The following is an 18,974-nucleotide window of genomic DNA, read 5'->3' as shown; positions in this document are numbered from 1 at the left end:
TGGCCAAATTTGGACAGTTGGACGTACATTGTTAGGTAAATTCAGTTGAGTTTAGTTCCACAATTTCACTTGGTAAAATACACACCAATATCAACTTCTCCTAGTTAATCTCAAGCTAATCATATCCAGAGTGACTTACAGTGAAATAAAACATCTGAATGGTTTCAGATCTTTATACAAAAGACAAAGGGATCCTTGAAGTTATTATTTCTTTCATTATAATGGCTATACCTAATTTATACTTTTGATTTAGGAAGGAGATGCAGAAATGAAATAATATATAATAGTTTACCAACCAACGAAACCAAGGAGGATTATAAATCTCTTTGGTAAAATGAAGAGATGTTCACGTGGAAACCAGTAACTGCTTATGTGCTTATTTGATCTACATTTGATTTGACCACAGAATCAATTTAAACCAGAGATCTTTTTGAAGTCATCTTTTATGATTTTCTGAAGAAGAGAAACAGACACTGCATGTTGCTGTTACTTTATTTGAAACGGTTGATATTTTAAAAACTCTATTCTGTCCTTTATGTTGTGCTTTTTCATGTATGGACCCTTCCTTATTTATTTGTTTATTTGTTTGTTTGTTTGCTTTCCTGTCTCAGTGGGACAGGTTTCATACGATATGTGGATGTCTGGAATACAGTGGAGGAGAATTACAGTATTATGTATTACAGTATTATGAGAAAAACTACAGCAGGGGACTACATTCTGTCAAGGATTATTACGGACCTATTTGACTGTTCAGAGGGCGATAAACTCTCGGTCATGCCAAGGCTTGCATTGTAGTAAAGATCATTTCAGTTGATGTCATATGTAATTATAGATTACCAGGGAGCCTAGTAACAGGCTTGCACATGTTATTTGAAAGCCCATGGCTGATTACACAGCTGGATTAAACAGAGGACTATGAACCTTACCTAAGAAACTGTTTGTTGACAGATCTTAGCAGGTGGACGTCAGACCATTGGATCTATGCTCTATTTGAACAGGCTAATATTCCCCATTGTGTATCATAAAATGGCTGAATATGCACTGCACTCGGTGAAACTGGCACCATATTCCGCTTCCCCCATGCCGTTATCCAATCAGCATCTTCTAAGCATTAGCCGACGCAAAGATGACTTCACTGCCTTCTATGTCCTTAGCCACACCTCTTGGTCAGTTATTATGTCAGTGCCCTTGTGGTCCTTTGATTGGCTCTTAGCATTTACTGGCCTGTGCTGTGAAGGAATAAGAAAAGGAAATTATGAGTCACGAGTCTGATTGCAAATAACAAGAAGCAGGACATTTTAAATGGAAGCTCACAAAAAATGGAACATGAACTAACAGTAGCTACGCAGCTAGTTGGTCCATGTCATATGATTTATTAATTGGATATTTAATATAGCGCCATATTTGAATGTTCTTGGCAAATGGTATGAATGGTATGTCAAGATCACTGCGCCCTGCAAACCGGTGGCGCATCATGTTACTGCAAGCATGTTATCATTTTCTATATATTTTCAGACCACTAGATGGCAGACAAGAACGAGTAACAAAGTTCTGTTCTTATTTAAAAGTACAATATGTAATTTCAGACTTCAAACAGTCAAGATTGGAATTGCAGCAACAAACACGCTCAAACCACAACACTGTTTATCTTGGCTTGGCTGGTATTCTAAGCAAATGAGCCATTAATATTCAGTTCGACTTCACTGATGGGTGTCAACTGATTGCTCAATAGAGGTCAGGCATAGCATTTTTACAAAACAGTGAAGTGGTTGTTCTATTTATAAAATAAATATTATTTTGGTCTTGTTGCCATCCAGTGCCCTGCTATGTGTTTCTTCCACACAAGAGCCCAGCCAGCAGGTTTTATCTCCTGGCTGAAGAATTAGCAAATCCAGGTGATTGAAACAAAATACTGGCGTGGACCTTTTCTGAACATCGATTTTCCACTCCTACTCAACAGTAGCTAGCACTTAAAAAGCCTGTCTGTGAGAAAAGAGGCCAATAGAGTTATCGAGTGGGCAGTGACTTCTAAGGCGGATTTTGAGGCGATTTCAGGCTGTTTTTGATCCCATTCATTTTGCAGGTCTCATGTGCGCATCCATCTGCTGCCCTCTTGTGGTAGATATATCTAAATGCATCGCAAGTAAAACCAAATTCAACTACGTGCTCTCCAAAAAGCAAAGGTCTTAAAAAGAACTGAAAAAAGATCACTGAAAAATATTTTCAAACGTTAATGTTTAAATGCTTTCAAACAAACTTGAAATCGCATTTTAAGAGACAAATTTTTGTGTATTAATGACTTCAAAATTATGATGTCAACTAATATTATGCAACATTAAAACAACAACAAAAAACTTGCTCCTTAATAAAAACCGCAAGTCAAATGTATTTGGGTTAAATACTGCTTATTAACGTGTAAACATTTTTAGTGAATGTTTCAGACTCTTGTACACGGACCAGTGCTCAACAGCATAATGACCAGTGATATGTAAAGTGGACAGCAATAACTTATCATTGGATAATATGGAAAAATAGAAAAATAAACATTTACAGAAGCATCTGGATAAATAGTTTTGAAGAGGCAATCGACAAATACTGTAAAATTTTATTTACTAATTTAATACAAATTTGATGACTTTTGCTCATACTGCGCTTAGTTGAACTAGTCACGGCACCATGTTTGGGGTAAATCCCACTGATTTCAGGAAACAAATTGAATTTCAATTAATTCATTGCAACGTCCTTGTGGAACACGGGCATTTCGGAGGTTCATTTCAGCCCTGCACGGCACCCTACCTTACCTTCAAGTAATCATTGATTATTTGGAAGGAAAACGTAAATAAAACAATCCATGTGAAAATGATATAATTATATTAACAAAATGCAGAAGAAGAACAGAAGAAGAAAATTTTAGAAAAATCTAAATCAAATCAATATTTGGTGTGACCACCCTTTGCCTTCAAAACAGCATTAATTCTTCAAGGTACACTTGCACGCAGTTTTTGAAGGAGCCATACCATCACTTCCAGGACTCCTTGTTCTTCCTTACGCTGAAGATAGTTCTTAATGACATTGGCTGTATGTTATGCTGTATTAGGGCGATAAGGATAAGGTAAATGACTGGGACAGGCAAGGTTGGGGGTTTAATCCCAGTGTAGCCACAATAAAATCCGCACAGCCATTGGGCCCTTGAGGAAGGCCCTTAACCCTGCATTGCACCAGGGGAGGACTGTCACCTGCTTAGTTTAATCAACTGTACGTCACTCTGGATAAGAGCGTCTGCCAAATGCCAATAATGTAATGTAATGTTTGGGGTCGTTGTCCTGCTCCAGAATAAATTTGGGGCCAGTCAGATGCCTCCCTGATGGTATTGCATGATGGCTAAGTATCTGCCTGTACTTCTCAGCATTGAGGAGACCATTCATTCTGACCAAATCCCCAACTCCTGCTGCCATTTTTCTGCACCCCAGTTCCTGTGTTTTTGTGCATAGTTGCTTGGCCTTGTTTCCACGTCGGAGGTATGGATTTTTGGCTGCAATTCTTCCATGAAGACCACTTCTGATCAGACTTCTCTGCACAGTATGGGTGTACCTGGGTCACTGGTTTCTGCCAATTCAGAGCTGATGGCTCTGCTGGACATTGCTTCCGCAACAGAGCTTGGACAGCACTTCTGGAAACCCCTGTCTGTCTTGAAATCGATGCCTGGGAGAGATCTTGCTGATGCAGTAAATGGTTGGCATTTATTTATGTACAATTGATGCCACACACACACACACACACACACACACACACACACACACACACACACACACACACACGGCAATTGCCTGCCATGCAAGGCACCGACCAGCTCATCAGGAGCATTTGGGGGTTTGGCGTCTTGCTCAGGGACACGTCAACACAGCCTGGGCGGGGGATAAAACCAGCAACCCTCCGACTGCCAGACGACTGCTCTTACTGCCTGAGCCATGTCACCCCTATAGTATAGTCAGCAGTATAACTACCTTGTGTCTTGTTGCTGTGCTCAGTCTTGCCATGGTGCATGATTCTCACATTAAACTGTCTTCATCAACCTTACCTTGGAAGCAGAGTTAGGCTGATGATTGTGTTTCAACCTTTATATTAAATTGATGATCATTACCTCCTGTTTGGTATAATTAGTTAATCACACTCCTGACTATATTATATGCCTACAAAATCCCTGACTTTGTGCAAGTGTACCTAGAAGAATTGATGCTGGTTTGAAGGCAAAGGGTGGTCACACCAAATATTGATTTCATTTAGAATTTTCTTCTGTTCACTCACTTTGCATTTTGTTCATTGATAAAAAATAACCTATTAACATTTCTATTTTTGAAAGTATTCTCACTTTACAGCATTTTCTTCCACACCTACCTAAAAAACCTGCATATATATATATATATATATATATATATATATATATATATATATATATATATATATATACACATACACACACACACATATATACATACATACATACAGTATAACATATTTATGCACTTTCAGAATATTTGTTAACATAGATTCCATTGAACACAATGACACAATGAGACAATGCCATGTCAAAGCTCTTGTGAGTACATACATTTATTTTCTACAGCAAATGGGTTTTTACTTGGGAACATTTTTCTTGCCTTGTTTGTATTGGTGATTAAGGCATCACAAACAACAGGTGACAATATTAATACAATATCTAATAGTACCTTTCCAGTAATATAACCTCATTATTGCAATAAAGGGTGTGTGTGTGGGGGGGGGGGGGGGGGGGGAAATTCAACATTTCTATACCTTCAGCTTCCATTCCAACATTACGTGTATAAAGAATTAATGGGGGGCAATAACACTCATGATTTAAAACCATTTATTAATTACAGATACAACATGTTTACTGAAAAAAGGATTACTTTAGCCAATTATTCAACTACTGAAGCATTGACAAATGGATTACTTGCAGCTGTTCTACAATAAAGGGCAAAGGCATAATGCACTTATACACGTTCATAAATGGACTGACAAGTTGACCGTACACTGGTGCCATAGCATCTTGATTTTGAAACAGAAAAAATAAAAATAAAAATAAAAAAGAAAACCAATAAAAAATATATACTGAAATCAATAGACAAAGTGGTCCAGAAACCTCTCTGAATGCGTGTCAGTCTAAATAAAATAAAAGCGCAAATAAAGAGATTGCAGCTTTAAAAAGGATGACTTGTGCTCCTGTTCCCACGTAGTTTACAGCGCGAGTCCTGGACAGTGCCTGTACGATGGTTGCGTCTCTGCTAAATGTTCCTCTTCCCTTTCCCTCCATGCATTAACCAATCAGCATCTTTCCAGCATTAGCCAATGCAAAGAAGAAGCCATTCCCTTCTGTGTCCTAAGCCACACCTCTGTCCTTTTAGTCAGTTATCATTGGAGATTGTGTCAGTGCCCTTGTGGTGCTCCGATTGGCTCTTAGCATTCACTGGCCCGTGCTGTGAACGAATAAGAGAAGGACATTGTGACATCAGCTGTAAAGGGCAGCAAATTCCAAATTAAGTTTCCAAAAAGTGGAACAGCGTCATAATTCTTTACACTGAACATTTTATTGATGTCCATTTTAATTCCTGGACAAATATAGGCCAGAAGTCAAACATATCCATGAATATTCCATTCACACCATATACCTCAATCAATGCATTCAATTTGCCGTTTAACTGGCTCACAATTTATTTTCTTCTTGCAAATTTCCTTCGGGACAATGAAGTCCATACATTTAAAAAAAAAACATTTAAATTTGCATTGGAAAGAAATGATGACATTTAAGAGGGCGGTGGCAGGGGTTCTTTATTCTGGTGCACATCCTCATCTGTGTGGAGCTCCTTGGGGACCAGACCCCGTCAGGGGAGCAGCGCCTCCACACCTGCCTGTTAGGATGCTGGGTTATTGGCCACGAGACAGGGAGGAACCTGATCCCGACAGGGAGGAACCTGATCCCGTTGGGTGGTAAAGCAGCAGACAGCCTGGCTTTCCGGGAGACAGCCAGCCAATCAGACGATGTCGGGGTCAGAGCAAGTGCAGCTCCACCTCCAATAGCCCTTTAGAGTGCAATCTTTACCCCCAAACAGCATCGGAGAGGCAGAGACTGCTCTGCTGCATGAGCAGTTTCACCCAGAGGGGCACTTCTTTTTCTGACCGTTTGGACTGTGACGCTACGTTTTCGACTGTTGAATTTTCAGGGGGTGGCAGGTAAAGGTGAAATGGTCCTTTCTGAAAAGGCCATTTCACTCACAGAAGAAGTCGCAAACAGTCGTCATATGGCCATGACAATAACTGACATCCTGATTAGCTGCAGGTCCCCACACTGGCTCCAACATATCACATGGATTGTTTGAGCCAATCAGAACAGAGTATGGCATGTCTGCTGACAGAGACCTGCATTATTGGGCCAAACAGTTATGAGGTACAGAACCGGTCAAACATAGGGACACGCCTTGCCCTTTTCGGCCTTTTCATATTAATGTTTTATTTTCTCCGTTTGTAATCAAAGGATTCATACGTGGTCAAAGTGCAGATTCTCAGCTTATTTCTGTACAGATTGGTTTCACCATGTAGTAATTACAGTACTTTTTATACATAGCCCTGCATTTCAATGTTTGAGACAAATAAAAAAACATGTCAAATACAAAATATGACTTTATTTGGTTGCATATTGTTTGCATGGCATGACTTCCTGAAGTCTGTGACATATAAGCAATGCAAAAATCTCTTTGCATTTGAATGGATCTTAAGGGAACTTGGGGGTAGATTCAGCTGTAAATCACACCAAAACAGTACAGAATACATTTGTTGGCTAAATTGCTTTGTGTCACATCAAGGGTATCAGAAGAGCCTCGAACCATCGTGCTGCTGCCAGATATGCTGCAGATACTACAAGGGACATTTCTCCTCACTAATATTACTGTTGAACTAAAAAAAAAAGATTATTCAGGAGAAATAAACGGAAGTAATTACTGAATATCCAGCCGCAGCATGGTTGTTTGAGGCTGGTTTGAAACCTCGGACCCTTGATGACTTTAAGCCATTTGGTCAACAAATGTGTTCCATACTGTATTCGCATAATTTACAGCTCAATCTAGTACCACCCCCCAATTCCAATAGAGATCCATTCAAATGCAAAGTTATTTGTGTATCGCATGTAGGACAGCCTGACAATAAGATATCCAGACTCTGGTGATGTTGATAGGTCAGACATCAGGAAGTCATGGTATGCAATGGATATGCAACTACAGAAAACAAAACTATTTTATTTGAAATTATGTTAATCTCAAACATTGAAAAAGTGCTGTAATTACTACATGGTGAAACCAAAATGTATAAAAATGTGTTTTAATAAAAACTGAGAATGTACACTTTGACCACATATGAATTGTGTGACTACAAACAGTGGAAATCAAACATCAATTCAAAATGCCAGAAAAAGACAAGGTGCGTTTAAATTTTTGACTGTTACTGTAGCTAGCGAGGATGCCAATGGCAGTCGCTCCAATAAGGGGCGGGGCTCTGGACTGGCTTAGATAAATCACAGAGATAATTGGCCCAGTTGGACCTGAGGGTTGAGTGTCTGTTGAACAAAACTAGACACAAACCTGCATCGTTGAGCATCGGCTGACCAGCGTTGTTTCCTGTTCTCCTCCTACAGATGGCATCAGACAAAACAGGTGTCAGCAAATATATGTCCCTTTAACTGAGCTCTCATTTAAACTACAATTCCCAGAATCAGGGTGACATTAGCTTCCTGCCCAGATAATGACATCACAGTGGTCATTGGGGTCCCAGCTGCTACTATTTGCTACATGTAGAAGAAACCCTTCTTACTACCTGTGCATGACTGTCTAAATACTGAGGTAAACAGTCATGGATGACTCAGAGACATTTAAATGACTAATTGGTTATGATTACAGGACTACAATCATTACGTAATATTGTATGGATCTGAAACTACATGCATACTAGAAATGACAATCGTTGCGGGTTATCTAGCATACACGATCATCGATGCATAACTGCAAGTAAACGATTGTGGAAAACATCCAATTACTTGTTTATTAGGACAGGGGAATACATTTTTCAGTATTGTTGGAAAGATAAATCATTGTTTTGAAGCAGACAAACCAATCAGTTCATCCTGTCATTGTTTAGCCATATCTAAAGAAGCACCCAATCAATAACTAACAAAGTTAACTCTCCTAACTATGGCAGCGACACAGATCAAATCATGTCTGGTGAGAAAAGTAATATTCATCAATGCAAAGTTGACATTGCACTCCAACTCTAAAATCACATCAGTGGGACTACAGTCCCAAATGCTCACCTTTTGTCCTGGTTGAACTTGCACCTGCAGTGCCCGCCTGTAACAAGAGGACAGTCAGTTGTGCTGCTGAGAATGAACAGGGCTTCCTACTCTGTGGGGCCGATCGGTATTTTAAAGTCTGGTTTACAGGCAGATGAAAAATAAACGTACATTCAAGGTTTGTTGCTCCGAAATGGAAGAAATAAGTCGCATTCTCCACCCAAAGAAGTGCGTGTCTAAACAAGAGCGGCTGTGTTGGGCAGCGAGCAGCATTTTCCTGTGGCGACGGTGTGTGGCAGAGATCCAGGGCCCACTCTCTGTGGGGAGCCTGTGTGCGCTGCCACTCCTGACCACTCACATTCAAGCGCCCAGTTTCATCTCTCTGATGCCCAGTTGGCAAGAGAAGGCCAGAGAGAGAAAAGCAGAAATTGCGCATGTGTATCCATGTGCATGTCTGTGCATGCGTGCTTGCATGTACTTGTAGGTGTGTGTGTGTGTTTGAGCGTGTGCAAGTGGGTACACGTGTGGCTGTAGACGTCTACATCCACGTGTCTGTCTGTGCATGCATGTGTGCTTGCATGTACTTGTAAGCATGTGTATTTGCGTATGTGGCTTTAGGCTTTTGCATCCCTGTGTGTGGGTGTGTGTGCGCGTGTGTGTGTGCACGCTCACTCACTCATGAGAATAGTGATGCCAATCAGACACAGCACGGCGGCCAGGATTAGACCCCCCACGCGAAGCCGGTGGTAATCTGGAGGAGAGAGGCAGTTAAACAGGAATACAGGACACATAAAGCTTGTCATAATCTGGAGGAGAGAGGCAGTTAAACAGGAATACAGGACACATAAAGCGTGTCATAATCTGGAGGAGAGGGGCAGTTAAAGAGCATCAAACAAAAAATACAGAAATAAAAAGGGACATTTTGACAGCCCTCTGAAAAAAGAAAAAACTTTCAAAGGAACTCACCAAAAGTGAAGGGGTCATCTTCTTCTGTTGCAAAAAGAACAGAACACAGGACAGAGTTTAACTAAAGGAATGCTTTGAATGCCATGGCTTTTTATTTTGAGTTAAGGTTTCACTTTTTAATCATATTAATTCAGCCAATGCCTAAACACTGGTGTCTATGAAAAATATTAATATTTTATTCATCTAAATGAAATTCAAAAGAAAGAAAATATTTAAATTGATAATAGTGCATAAATGGTGAATACCTGGCTTTTCCTCAGCAGAAACAAGGGACAAAACTGCAGCCAAAAGAGATAGAACAGCAACCAATTAATAGCATTTACTAATCTTACAATACATACATTCATCTGGGATTAGGGTGTGATAAAGACAAACTGCATTATAATAAATATCTAGAATATAGCATTCACAACCATTTTGTAGTTGATAAACAATGACGTCTACTCATCAATAGCACACAAATATATTTCTTAAGGCCAGATCCAAATATTATATAGCACTCCGACAGAACAACACTCAACCAAACTCTTTAAAAAAACAAAAAAGAAAACACTCAAACGCAACACACTCTTCATTGCAGGAAGGTAGCTAATGTGTAACTATAAAAGAGAATGACACTAACAGTATATTGTACCATATATACAATTTAACAAATGGATTGTATTTTTTTTCCAAGTGTGCTTGGCCAGTCCCGCTCCAACACTAACAGAAAACAGCCCCTCATAAATAAGCATTATGCAACTCCCCAAGTGCATGCTTATGTTCTCGTACACTGTAAATCACTCGGGCTAACAGCCTCTGATAAATTAATGTAATGTAAAGGAGAGGAATGAATGAGAATTTGAGCTCTGAATGCATGAGAAACTCACAGGTGACCAGGACCAGGGCAGCGATCTTTGCCATGATTGAACAGAGACAACCTGGAGGGCAGAGAGGGGGGGGGGGGGGGACGACGACAAACAAACAGGGGCGATATTAGTGGACGTCCAGAGAGATTTAGCATGAAGCCATCTGTGAACAAGCTGTAGATGACGAGGAGCTAAACGTTTGAAGCCATACGAAACCTTCTGAGCATTTCAATATCCCATTGTGACGGGCAGACAAACTGCCGCATTCCGCCCCCAAAAAAACACGACGGCTTACTAAATATAGAAGGGCTTTCCAGTGAAGGTCCGCATTAGGTTCCACCTGCCTGTGTGCCCAAATGTAATTGCCCATGTACCATTCTCCGCTAGATTTGATTAGACACACTCAGCCTGGACAGTAAATTGGCATGCACAGAGTATCTCGCACCGCCCCTTCAATGTCAACAAGGGCCAGCAGTGGCTCTCAGTCTTCCCCCGGAGTCCCACAGATTACATTTGGGTCTGCACAAATGGTCTGCTAATTTGTTTATAGAGTAAAAATAAAAAATGTATAAGACGCTTGCGCGCATGCGCGCGCGCACACACACACACACACACACACACACACAAGGGCTGGTTGAAAAAACGCAGCGCGTTAACTGCCCTGTTCCTTTTTCAGAACACACGACCTTCAGGAGGCAGGAAGGTCGCTGTCTGTGATCACGTCATCACAGTAGTCCTGTTATAAATGACACTGAGCTTCTGAACACGAGCGACTAAAGACCCATGCTCAGGTCCTTATGTAAATGCACACGCATACACTCAGGTCTAGAAATGTAAAAGTCAAAAGTGAAAAATCACAAAACTCCTCTGTATTCCACAATTTGAGATTTGCAATAAAATGTTTTTTATTATTATCACATGTAGTTAAAGTGCACATTTTCTGCATTTTTATACATTTTGGTTTCACCATGTAGAAATGACATGGACAAGTGTTCTTCTGATCTGCGTTATTTGGAGCACATTAATTATTACAGGCTATTATGACAACGGAACTCTCTGGAAATGTGTTGTGACAACTGCATCACAAGGGAAGCCTGGTAATTTTCCAGACCTCTTTTTAATGAATGAGTCAGGCCCAGATCCACAGTGTGGAGTGTAATATGCAGTCCCATAAGCACCTGCCCACCACAGGAGAAAGACCAGGGGGATTGGGAGGGGGGAAATCACGAATACACTGGAACAAAATTGCAAAACTGCAATGGCCAGGATGCTGTAGGTCTTTTACCTTTGATCTAGGATTCTCACTGCAATTGTGTAGGCTAATTTCTGAGAAGTCTCAAGAAGATTTTCTCAAATGTTAAAAAGAGTGGTCTCATGCTACTTTTCTTCTGCGAAAAGGCTGCCGTCTTTATGCCCGTTGCCACGGTACCTGGTCACTTCCTGTCCCAAAGTAAACACAGCGTAATGCATCAACTTCCCAGCTGTTCTTTCTCCAATAAAAAAATTATACTGTTAACTGCGGCTATGCGGAGCTTTGCATGTTTGAAACCGGAGATTTTCCTACAGACAGCTGCGCCGAACAGCAAAAAAAAAAAAAAGGGAGGGGAGGGGGAAAAAAAATGGTCTCATGATTATTGTGAATTGGCAGCAAAGTGGAAAAACTTTCATGTTCTGACCTCACCCTCTCTCTCCTGAGCAACACAGGAAGAGGAGGGGATGGCAAAGGAGTGGGAGAGGCTGCAGAGGGGCAGCATTTTCAGAGAGAGAGAGAGAGAGAGCCCAAGAGAGAAAGAGCGTGAGAGCGCACAAGTGAGAGCGCGCGAGAGAGAGAGCGAAAGAGCGCGCGCGAGAGTTAGGGAGAAAGACCGTGACAAAGAGAGAGTGCGCAGAAGAGAGAGAGAGAGCTAGAGAGAAAGAGAGAAAAGGCACAAGAGAGAAAGAGCGCAAGAGTACACAAGAGTGAGCGCGCGAGAGAGCGAAAGAGCGCGCGCGAGTTAGGGAGAAAGAGCGTGACAGAGGGAGAGCGCGCGTACGAGAGAGAGAGCTAGAGAGAAAGAGCGCGAGAGAGATAGAGCCTTGCATCATATTACAAAGCAAATGTTTGTTTGCGCCGGGTTCGGGGCAGATTGAGCAATATTCCTCACAGGACGCCCTCCTCCCTGCTGTCACTAAGAGACACTAACCCCCCAACCCCCACCCAACCCAAACCACGAATCTTGTCTGGGCAGAAAAACAGTCATAAAAACAATCCACCCAACCCAGCCCACGAGCCCTGTCTGGGCAGATTCCCCCAGAAAGTAACAAGAACAATCTGATAAAGACTGCCAGGCACCCTGTGAAGTGTGAGAGCACTGTTTTTACCTTTCAAAAGTACCTGATTATTTGTTGTTTTTAGATGATTTATTACCCATCATGAATCTTTATCTACACAGGGTAGGTTGACTGAGCACACATTAACTTTCGCAGTAACACCCTATGAACGCCGCTCCAAGTAGCCCAGCCTGCCGTCTTTGGATTGTGGGAGGAAACAGGAGTGCCCAGAGGAAACCCACGCAGACACGGGGAGAACAAGCAGACTCCACACAGAAAGGCCCAGGCCAGGACTCAAACCCAGGACCTTGCTGAGCGGTGACAGGAATATCAAATTACACCACCGTAACATCTTTATTTAATTTAATTTTTTTAGCGTTGAGTTTTTACATTAAAAAAAAAATCATGAATTGATTTGGCATTCCCTGAATTCCCAGATTGCCTGAATTGAAAGGGAACTGATACCTATTGGGGGCGACATGGCTCAGGCAGTAAGAGCATGTGTTAGATTAGCGTCTGCTGAAAGCTGATGGTGTACCCAAGCTTTCTACGATCATAAAAAGCTCAATTTTGACACCGAGTGTTAAATTCTAGAGATAAATGCTTTGGCTCAAAGGCTCATCTAAAGAGCAGGCTAATTCCGATGAAGGTAGACAAAACCTAATTTCATCGAACCAACAAGTCAACTTTCAATGGGCTGTTCTATGATTTCAGCATGTAATTAACACAGTTTTCAGTTGGCCAATCATGACAGAACAAAGAAAGTCCTTAATATAGTGGATCGGGGAGCAGCCATTTTATGCAAGAGTAACTGACTCTGTGGACTTTTCCTGACAAGTGGACAAGTAGGTGACACAGGAATGTAAAGGCTCTGGTCTAAATGCGCTGGTCTAAAGGCTCTGGTCTAAAGGCTCTGGTCTAAAGGCTCTGGTCTAAAGGCTCTGGTCTAAAGGCTCTGGTCTAAAGGCTCTGGTCTAAAGGCTCTGGTCTAAAGGCTCTGGTCTAAAGGCGCTGGTCTAAAGGCGCTGGTCTAAAGGCGCAGGTCTAAAGGCGCAGGTCTAAAGGCGCAGGTCTAAAGGCGCAGGTCTAAAGGCGCAGGTCTAAAGGCGCTGGTCTAAAGGCGCTGGTCTAAAGGCGCTGGTCTAAAGGCGCTGGTCTAAAGGCGCTGGTCTAAAGGCTCTCGTTTAAAAGCTCTCGTTTAAAAGCTCTAAAAGCTTTAATTTCAGAGGGAAATTAAATGCAGAAGCGCTGCCGTTTCCTGCTAGGTTGGGAGATAAATGAGAGATTCTTGGCTGACATGTTATCAGCAGTGTGTGCACAAGTAGAACAATGGACATTAAAGAAGCCAAAACGGTAGGAGATATTTTTTTTAGCAAAAACAGTCACCTGATTCAAACAGGAAAAAAAAAAAAAAAAACAATAATGCTAAAAGTTATTTTCCTTGAACTGCCAAAAGGAAAAAAAAATAAATAAAATTTAAACAAAACACTATTGCGCTTGTGTTGCATTGCAGTTTGAACCAGTCCAGATTTTACTAGTAGCAGGTTGGCTAAGTTCATTGAGCAGAAGTCACCTGCTGGCTTGATTACCCTCAGATTGGGAATGGCAGAAACCACGGGGCTACACTATGCGGGATCTGAACCTGATTTTCACCATTCCAGTAACGTCACGTGTCTGCCCATAGAAATTTTGCCCAATATTTAGGAAAAGGCTACACTGACAGTCATTTTAAAAAAATGGCTACACACATAGTGTGACAGTCCTCCTTTAACCAGAACTGATTTTCACACATCTCTGGGGCTACTAGTTTTTAGGTTTTATTTCCGGATGTTCTCTCCTGCCCTCAGCTGTCACAGCAATGCAGAAGCCCTGGATTTGTGCATGTGCTCACGACACACCCAACATCCTCCGCCTCTGGCCCAGAGTTTCTGTTCTGGGGTCTGAACCAAAAAAGAAAATGTGCCGTTCCCGATAAAAAAAAGGAGGAAATGCCACATCCCTGATGGTGGTGGAAGTGCGTGTGGTTCAGGGCTGCTGGTGCCGGTTTCTCCAGCAGGCAGTGACCAGCCCCGATCCCCAGGCATGAGGCAGGCGGACCGGCAGGGCAGCAGGGCACCGGGGCGTGGGTGTGAGAACTGGCGCTAAGACCCTGCCGCCCCGCTCCGCTCTACTCCACCCCCCGTTCTGCCTCACCCCTCCCCTGAGTGCGCCCAGCCCTGTTGCTACACAAAGGATGTGGCTCATCGACACAGGAATCCACACAGCTAATTTAGGAAAGGACCGCGGCCGCAGGGAATACATGCCCTTTGAAGTACAATAGGACCCCAGACAGGCAACGCTTTACGAGCGGGGGTTCAAGGCGTTCCGTAACCTTGGAGCTTCGGCCCGAAATGTTCAGTAAGCCTGGACAGTCTGTGAAGGGTGCCAGCAACGCTGTGCAACGGCAAAACCCTGTAGGAATGTTTTCTCTCAGCTACCTTATGTATTTTTACATTTAAAGTAAAAAATAAAATAAAAAGAATCAAAGCTGAGAGAATCAATGCACTTCAATAACTTTCCAAAAACCAGCACAAAATGCAACTCTTTCAAAGTGATAAAAACCTGTCTGAACACATTTAAGGAGATGAGAAAATTGTTCAAAATGCTGCTGCATTGAACTGTTTTTTTAACTGCCATCTCAAAGCAGCTAGGAAATCGAGCTACAAGCATATATATATATATATATATATATATAAATAAAAAGGGGGGAAAAAATAATAACTGCATGCAATTTAAAGTAAAACAACAGCTTAAGACTCCAGTATGCCGACACCAACAGTTGTGGAATGCCTCGTACACCCAGTTTTTTTTGGGTTTTTTTAATACGAGAAAAGACAAGGTTATTATCTGAGCAATGGGAAACAGGACTGAAGCGTGATATCTAGCTGAAGCTCTACATCTCCACGGTCAGCGTGCGAGCATGTGAGCAGGGCTGCCTCGCGCCTCTTTCAGGGAATCTGGCATACTAAAGCACTGACTCATCCTTCCTTCCACAGAGGAGCAGAGCCACGTGATTTCTTTTTTTATTCGTTTTCCACATTCACACTGTTGCGTCGGGGGTTTTTTCCCCTTCCGTTTCTTCTTCTTCTTCTTTTAATATTCCCCTAACGGATAATACAAGTAAGGTACACAAGTATAATCAAGCAGAAAACCTGCTCCCATTAGATTTTTTTGTTTTTTTTCCATGACAACCAAGCTGGTGCTCCATTAGCACTTCCTTGGCAACCAACAGCAGCTAACATGTCACATCCTCTGCACTAACTCTTACATACAAAGACCATCCCTCTCATTCTCTGGAGAGTTTATGGTGCATCTGGATCAACTGCATAAAAGCTTCATTCCTAAGCAGAGTCAGATAGCCTACATGTCAGGAGAATGGGAATCTTACATAGAGTAGCTTTGAGGAACCCTTGGCAGACTTTAAGACAGGTAAACAGTAAGACTGTGATAGGAGTGAGGTCTGAGAAGCCTCTGACTCATGTGAGCCAATGGAAAGGACTGCTCTCCTTCGTCAAATCGAGAAGATCCTAAGCCGTAACTCACCAATGAGGCAACACTCATTTAGAGGTTGCTGAAGGTCATCGCTCAGGATGGTTCCTATTGAAGTGCGATTTAGCAGAACACAGCGGTCAAAAGGATCTTGATTCAGTCAGCAGGGCCTGTGGTTTTGTGCTATATATACTGTGTTTGTGCCTGGTCGATGAAGTCCCGAATTTGACCAGCTCACTGGGACTCCTGTTGCTCTGGAGATTTTGATGGATGACAAAACTCTGTGGTCTGTCTTAGACAGTATGTCCTAAATTGGCTTTAAATGTTATGTACAGAAGTGAAAATGATCCAAAACCATAAAACACAAGTTTTTGAGGTTTTCCTGTACTTGCATTAATTCCTTCATACAAAGCAGCTACGTTTTTAAATGAGCCATACATATGTACAATTAAATGCACATGATTACTAATTTATATAATTAGTAACGATTAACTACTCACTGACAGTACAATTAATTGAACTTCTATATTCAAAGGAGCCAAGTGGTTCAATCTTTCAAGTATAGCAAGAACATGCAGAAAAGCACTGTTGAGGTAGTACTGTTAAGGCCGTTACCAAGGAAACGACAATGCGTGGAGAAAGTTAACGGAGAGTAACCTGATGCTGTTAACACCGATGCAGATTAATGCAGATATCACGCAACGCCAGCCTTGTCACTGTAGCGACGAATCTTATGCGCAGTCGCGTCGCCTTGAGCTCGGAAACATAATTTTACACTTCTTAAACCAGAGAGTGTTTAAAGTTACTTGCTATTATCGTACAGTTTAGACATTTGTTATATGCACATCATTTAATCACTTAAGAGCAATTGATCATACATATTTTTCCATTTAGGACTTAGGGCTTTTTTTAATCGTTTAGCAGTCACCTTACTCGGTGTAGTCCTATACCGCACCCAGGACTAATGCTGGTTATAGTCTAAAGTACGCTACGGAACAAATCCACATAACCACTACTTCTCAGCCTGCTACTCGTGCAGGTATAAACGGATAAAAGCATTACGCCACACGAATACTCCAGATCCCCTTGTATGACACTAGCAATTAACTTTATCTGCCAAAGCAAACTCGCCTAGTGGGTCGCTCGAATAACGGCCAATCGTTTCTTCAGTGTGTCGTAGCGGCTTCTTCTTGATCTTACTTTACACGACCTGGATATAACGATGTTCATTAATACAAAATCATCGGGACATTCCACGTTGACAGGCAAGTCAATAGTTGACTGACCCAAGAAGACCGCCTAAAGATTTCCCCACTCGCAGCATCCACGCCCAGTCTCGCCTACTATATAGCCTAATTTAAACAGGACTCATACTTATATATATCCTAAATATATTTTTGGTGCAGCCCAATGACAAAAGGCACTTATGCGACAACACAACTGGGTCCTTGTTGAAATGTCACACGTATCTTCGTTGCAGTGAGCACATATCATATGCATCCATGTGTTTTCAATAAAACTTGCGCCATATCCTACAACCACAGCAGGATCGATCGGTCATGCGTGTATACACTAAACGTGTTGAATGCATGCAGAAATATGCAGGCTACCATACAGAGCCATATGGAGAGCCCGTTCGTTGTGATATTACAGTATTTAACTGGTGTAATATAACTACTGACAACAACAGAACACGAAACGCTACGAGTAACACACAACATAAAAACGGGGAAAACATAAATAAATAGCCAGGTGATTTTATCAATAAAGGCATAGCGAGAAACATGCGAGAAAATGACCGTGTGATGAGTCGCCTAAGGGAACATCAAACGTTTGAATCCCGGGGCTCGTCTTCCACAAGTCTTCAGGCCATCCCTTTTCAGAAAGTTTGTTCGCGAATGCGAACATCACTGTGAGCTAAATAGCTTTAACGTTAGATATAAGTGATCATGATATCGCACTACTGGTTAACGTGCTGGTTAAGTAGGCTACTAGTTAGAAATCATACTGTGGCATATGAGAGGATAAATATGAATCTACATGGCTTAAATAAATCGGGAAGTAGGCTAATGAAAATCCATAAAACTAAAAAAAAAAAATGTTTTATTTAACGCGAGATCTTGGGCCTGTTTCGCTAACGTTAGGCTACAGAAACAGAAAAACGCACCCAACTGGACAACTACAAAAACCAAACTTACAAATGTAATAAGTTACTTTTATGAGCTACAGCGAGTAACAAACGTCTATTAGTTTCTCGGCGAGGCAGTTTAGTTTAATGATTGACTTTGAAGTGTGGTAAGCCAACATCTGAGATCAGTTTTTCCGTTTCTTTTGTGTTATGGTAAAACAAGATCAAACACTAACACATCATGTATGATGCGACGAGATGTTTAGGCAACTGCTGAGAAACATAGGCTGGAATAATAAGGCAAGTAAAATCGTGGTTAAAAATGTAAAAATATATGAATTAAATGAGTAGCTTACCTCTAAAGGGCACGAGGAAAGTAGGGAGATTCAACCGACTGTCATACAAGACCTGCCTATTCTCTACTAACTGAATCTGTGTTGCCAACACCCCTTTTCACTTATGCTCAACAGGTTGGCTCAGTTTTTAAAAGAAGGTTGAGTGCGAAGGAGGCAACGTGCGTCGAGGTAGAGAGTGGCGCTGTTTCTTGTTTGCCACGCCCGCCGAATCGATAATTATTTATTTCTCGTTGGTCCAGAACAAACCACTTGTCTACATAAGAACAATGCCCCGCGGACAGGTGCTAACGTTACATTTTCTTGCTCCATTTGCCTGACTTGATATAAGGAGGGTAATTCGCTCAAGTGGCATGCTAAAATGGAGTCGATTTAGCTTCAACAAAGAACTGTGTGCACTGGAAGCCTGTGTTGAAAATGTACACTGAGTAAACTGCTTAGACAACTGCAAGACTATTTCTCTATAATAGATCGTTGATGACGTGAAC

General features: G+C 41.7%; 1 protein-coding gene across 1 annotated transcript; it reads right to left on the bottom strand.

The window, feature by feature from the left end:
• Positions 1-4,593: 4,593 nt before the first annotated feature.
• On the bottom strand, positions 4,594-18,669 carry LOC133131220 (phospholemman-like). Its single transcript, XM_061246476.1, has 8 exons — positions 18,490-18,669; positions 10,189-10,239; positions 9,565-9,597; positions 9,320-9,343; positions 9,030-9,104; positions 8,375-8,411; positions 7,650-7,696; positions 4,594-5,495 (listed from the first exon to the last, which is right to left on the bottom strand). Exons 2-8 carry the CDS (start codon positions 10,220-10,222, stop codon positions 5,476-5,478), a joined length of 270 nt encoding a protein of 89 aa, XP_061102460.1. The 5' UTR covers positions 10,223-10,239; positions 18,490-18,669; the 3' UTR covers positions 4,594-5,475.
• Between the last annotated feature and the right edge of the window lie 305 nt (positions 18,670-18,974).

The sequence above is a fragment of the Conger conger genome, chromosome 1 (assembly GCF_963514075.1).
Source record: "Conger conger chromosome 1, fConCon1.1, whole genome shotgun sequence".
Classification (NCBI taxonomy): domain Eukaryota; kingdom Metazoa; phylum Chordata; class Actinopteri; order Anguilliformes; family Congridae; genus Conger; species Conger conger.
The sequence above is the reverse complement of the archived record's forward strand: the minus strand, read 5'-3'. Positions and strand labels throughout refer to the sequence as shown.